The 5,399-nt window shown below is 47.0% G+C and overlaps 1 protein-coding gene across 1 annotated transcript; it reads right to left on the bottom strand.

Moving 5' to 3' along the window:
* Positions 1–475: 475 nt before the first annotated feature.
* Positions 476–994, bottom strand: LOC119825588 (eukaryotic translation initiation factor 1-like). The gene has a single exon (XM_038346561.1). It carries the CDS (start codon positions 992–994, stop codon positions 653–655), a length of 342 nt encoding a protein of 113 aa, XP_038202489.1. The 3' UTR covers positions 476–652.
* Positions 995–5,399: the final 4,405 nt, after the last annotated feature.

The following is a 5,399-nucleotide window of genomic DNA, read 5'->3' as shown; positions in this document are numbered from 1 at the left end:
CTGGCCCCGCTCCCTAGCCAGACTGTACCACCACTCCATACTGGGACCAAGTGTTCAAATGCTGGAGCCTATGGGGTCATTTCTCATTCAAAGCAGCCCCTCCATTCTCTTCTCCTCTTCCCCCTGCCCCCTACTCTCTTCTCCTCCTCCCCGTTATGTCTTTACCCCCTCCCCTTCTTTCATCTCTCTGCATTTCCACCTCCTTTTCCTCTCCTCTCATTTTTCTCCACCCTCTTCCTCCTCTAAGTCATTCTCCCCATCCCCTCTCCTCCTCCTGTTTCTAACTCTTCTCCTCTCTTCCTCCCCCTCCTCTGCTTCATCTTTCCTCCTCTTCTTTTTTCTTCTCCTCTCCCAGTTTCCCCTCTTGCATGTGCCCTGCAGATGGACCGTCCTTGCTGAGACTACAGAAAACAAAATCTCTCCTACACAGCCAAATGCTGTCATTCAGGGTATGATGTCTATTCTTTCTTTTTTTTTTTTATGGCTCTTTTCAGTTTATTGCATGAAGGAGTTACACTAGTCCAAGTTAAAAGCGGACCCCAAATGGTTACATTATACAAGCTGTGAGGTTTTTAAACTTGTGACAAGGGACAGGAGGGAAATTCTACTCATTGCAAGGAAATCCTCACTTAAGCTTCAGAGTCACAAGCACTTAAAACCCATGAACCTTCAGCTGATCGTCCTTCGCCAGTCCAATCTCTATTAGGAACTGGCATATGTTCTTGCGCTGGTCACCCTGTAGCTGAATTACTTCTCCATATTCTGGATGCTCAATTACAGCACCATTGCAGGCAAATTTCTTCTTAAACGCCTTCACTAGTTTCTTTTTATCGTAATCATCAGCGATCCCTTGGACTGTGGTAAGGGTCTTCCTGCCGTTTCTCTGCTGAATTCTTATATGGATATAACCCTCAGTGCCAGCAGGAAGCAGGTCATCACCTTTACTTGCATCAGCAAAGGGGTCGAAAGAGTTGAGGTTCTGAAAAGCGGACATACGATACGATTCCTTTTCCTCGGTGGAAACGGCCTGAGGAAGGCTGCTGCGGGAGAAGGTGGGCGGGGGGAGGGGGGGAAGGAGCATCGGGAAGCGAGGGGGCTCGAGGGGGAGGCAGCTGAGTCCTCGGCGGCGGCTCAGTGACTGGGCATGATGTCTATTCTTGCATGTCAACTTGACTACATCTGGAATGAACTAAAATCCAGAAATGAGTGACACACCTGTAGATCTACTTCCAATCCAGACCTCTGAGGTAGGAAGACACATGCCTTTAATCTGGATCTTGAGTCAGGAAGACACACTTTTAACCTGGGCCACACATGCTGGAAGCCTATCTAAGGACATGGAAGAAGGGTGTTTTGTTCTTTGCTTGGTTGCTTTCATCTTGCTAGCAAGTCCATTTCTTTGCTAACATTAGAGTCTACTGCATTGGGACTCCATCATATACTGAAGATCAGCTGGGACATCCAGTCTTATGAACTGAACAAATACTGGATTCTTGGACTTTTTGTTTACATTCTGCCATTGTTGGATTGGTTGGACCACAGCCTATAAGTTATTCTAAAAAAAATCCCCTTTCTATATATAGAGACATTCATTCTAACCCTGACTAATACAAAGGGTAAACAGCTATTTTTTGTTGGTTATTAGCTTTTTATTACAAGATCTGGATATGGAACCCAGATTGATCTGAAACGCCCAATGCTCCTGCTTCACCCCCATCTCCCCATGCTACGATAATAGGTGCACACCATCATCCTCATCAAATCTGTGCCTCCTTGATTCCTAGGCAACCATCATGCTTTGCTGGAGATGCCCATAAATCAGGAGACCCAGGCTGTGCCTCTGGGAAGGGGAACTCTGGGCTAGGGCTGGGCTGGGCTCAGAGGCATCCATTCCAGAGTCCTTGGCTTGGCACTCTTTGCCTCTCTTGCTTCTGGATTCCCCTCCGGCTGCCTTTGGTGGCTCAGCCCAGCTGCTGACAGAGGTGATTACAGCCTGTGAATGATAACATAATTCAGTGCCCCTCAAGGAGAGTCACTATCAGAGAGGCTTTTTTTTTGAGAGGGGAAAAATATATAATATAGTGGTTGAAAAGGGCTATCTTTCTTCCTAGAAGAACAGTTATTAATCTCTTCCTAGTACATTTTCATATCATTCTAGACATTTATTTCCAGGCTGTGATATTATAAAACCAGGCTTCTGTGTCAGTTTTGATGCGGCGTAACACGCCGAAACATGAAAAGGCATAATTACCGCCGTGGCCATCGGAATTGCTAACGAGAGCCTGACATTTTCAAATCAGCCCTAGTTTTCAGTGATCTGGAAGCGGAGAGCCTTAGCAACAACTGCTGCATGTCAATGAGGCAGGTCAGGCTCTGAGCACAGCAGAGGGATGGGGCTGGGTGGGCACACTTGGATTTGGTGAGTTGAATTTAGTGATCAGCCCTGAGCGATCAGTGTGAGGGGAAGAATATTTATTTCAACCCTGCCTTTGGCTGTCTGTCCAAGGGACTAGGTGTGTGTGTGTGTGTGTGTGTGTGTGTGTGTGTGTGTGTGAGAGAGAGAGAGAGAGAGAGAGAGAGAGAGAGAGAGAGAGAGAGAGAGAATGTGAAGGCAGGTGTCTACAGAGGCCAGAAGAAAATATCAGATTCTATGGAGCTACGGTTACAGGTCATTGTGAACCAGACGGTGTGGGTGCTGGGAACTGTACTTAGACTCTTAGCAAGAGCTGCAAGAGCTCTTAGCTATCTCTCCAGTTTCATATATAAATACATATATATAAAATATATTTAACATTTTTTTTGTGCACACGTTTGTCTGTGTGTGCCCACCACAACACACTTATGGAAGCCAGGGAACGACTTTCAGGGGTTAGTTCTGTCTGTTCACCATGGTGGTATCAGGGGATCAAACTCAGTTCTCAGGCTTGGTAGAAGGCCTTTGTCCATTGAGCTATCTCATTGGCCCCACCTTGCTATTTGAGACAGAGTCTTTCAGTGGAATCTAGAATTCACTAAGTAGGAAAAGAAGGACCTAGCAGGCTTCTGTGTCTGTGCCCGCTAGTGCTGGGATTGTAAACCACCAGAGCTTGCTTTCTGTCTTTCTGTCTTTCTTTCTTTCTTTCTTTCTTTCTTTCTTTCTTTCTTTCTTTCTTTCTTTCTTTCTTTCTTTCTTTCTTTCTCTTCCTCTTTTAATTTTACCTATCAATCCCAGTTCTCCTTCCTTCCCCTCATTCTGCTCCCCTCACCTTATTTTTTTTCTCTTTTAAACATAGATTCTGGGACTCAAACTCAGATCCTGCTGTTTGAGCAGCAAGCACATTACGAACTGAGCTCTCTCCCAGCCCTGGCACACATGCATTCTTTGAATTGAAGCCAGCAAAAAATATTGAGAGAGCAAAGGTGTTTCTTCACCTTCATAATGCCTGTCCCGTTAGCGTTAACTGTCGACATGAGGCACTCAGGAGTCACCTGTGAAGGGAGTCTCAATTGAGGAGTTTCTCAGATCAGATTAGCCTGTGGACATGCCTCTTAGGGATTGTTAATTGATGGAGGAGAGCTCAGGTCACTGCAGGAGGCACCATTCCCTGGGTAAGAGGTCCCCAGCTGTGAAGAAAGCCAGCTAATTGTGAACTTGTGAGTGAGCCAACAAGCAGCATTCATCCATGGCTTCTACTTCAGATCCCTTGACCTCCATCAATGACGGATTATAACATGAATTAGACCCCTTCCTCCCCTAAGTTGCTTTTGGTCAGTGTATTTCATGACAGCAACGGAAAACAAACTTGAACCCCACAGGACAGGGGATCTGTTTTATACTCGACTTTAGTTCTTGCTTCTCCACTAGGGAGAGGATTCAAGACTCCCAGTGACTGCCCAAAGTCTGGAATGTTCCTGAGCCCTCTACTTTGTTCTTTTCCTATGCATAACATTTTTGACTTGATGGGGAAATGTCCCTCTCAGGCTCCTATGCTTAAACTCTTAGTTCCCAGCCAGGTGCTCTACTTTGGAAGATAATGGAACCTTTGGGACAGGAGGCATGGCTGGTGAAAGAAGGTCACCAAGGGAGTTTAGGAGTTACAGCCAAGCCCCACTTCTGTCCCTCTTCCTGCTTTCTGATCCACCAATGTGTGAAGAGCCTCCTCCCTCAGACACTCACTGCCCCCTCCCAGTGTGTGAAGAGCCTCCTCCCTCACACACTCTCATTGCCCTCCCCTGTGTGTGTGAGAAGAGCCTCCTCCCTCAGACACTCCCACTGCCCCCCCCCCCATGTGTGAAGAGCCTCCTCCCTCAGACACTCACTGCCCCCAGTGTGTGAAGAGCCTCCTCCCTCAGACATTCTCACTGACCCACAGCTTGTGAAGAGCCTTCCATCATACCTTCCCACCATGTTGGACTGAAGCTGGGAGCTGAAAGAAATCTTTCTTCCTAAGCTGTTTCTGTCAGATATTTTGTCACAGGGACAAAAGAAAAACTGATAGAACTGTGCTTGGCAGCTTTAGTTACCTTGATAAATATCAAGAGATTGTAGAGAGTACTCTACAGCTGAGCCACACCCCTGCCCCTCACTGGGGGATTCTAGGCAGGTGCTCTACCACTAAGCCATACCCCAGCCCCTCACTGGGGGATTCTAGGCAGGGGCTCTACCACTGAGCCACACCCCAGTCCCTCACTGGGGGATTCTAGGCAGGGGCTCTACCACTGAGCCACACCTCAGCTTCTCACTGGTGGATTCTAGGCAGGTGCTCTACCATTGAGTCACACCCCAGCCCCTTACTGGGGGATTGTAGGTAAGTGCTTTACACACTGAGCCATATTCCCATTCTCTTTTTATTATTTTTTTATTTTGAGATAGGACTGACTTAGTTGCCCAGATTGTCTTTGAATTCGCTCTTGGCAGGCTTTGAACTTGTGATCCTCCTGTGTCAGCACTCCTAAGTAGCTGGAATGATGAACTCCAAAGTGAGGGCAGATTGACAAGGAAAACTCCTTAAAAAACAAAGCAAAACAAAAAACCAAAAAGACCAAACTTTATTTATTTTATATCCTGATTGAAGTTTTCCTTCCCTCTTCTACTCCCATCCCTCCCCACCATCCACTCTCTTTCTGCTCAGAAAGGGCCAGGCCTCCCGTGGGTATCAACAGAGCATGGCATATCCAGTCACAGTGAGACTAAGCACTTCCCCGTGCATTAAGGCTGGCCAAGACATCCCTGTGTGAGGAATGGGGTCCCCAAAGCTGGCCAAAGCATTAGGGACAGCCTCTGCTCCCATTGTTAGGACTCCCACAAGTAGACCAAGCTACACAACTGTTACATATATGTAGAGGGCCTAGGTTAGTCCCATGCAGGCTCTTGCTTGTCTCTTTAGACTCTATGAACCCCTCTGAGCCCAGGTGAGTGG

This window comes from Arvicola amphibius, chromosome 10, assembly GCF_903992535.2.
Source record: "Arvicola amphibius chromosome 10, mArvAmp1.2, whole genome shotgun sequence".
NCBI lineage: Eukaryota > Metazoa > Chordata > Mammalia > Rodentia > Cricetidae > Arvicola > Arvicola amphibius.
The sequence above is the reverse complement of the archived record's forward strand: the minus strand, read 5'-3'. Positions and strand labels throughout refer to the sequence as shown.

What these genes read in the sequence shown, in the direction of transcription:
- LOC119825588 (XM_038346561.1), bottom strand. Translation starts at nt 994, where the DNA reads ATGTCCGCTTTTCAGAACCTCAACTCTTTCGACCCCTTTGCTGATGCA.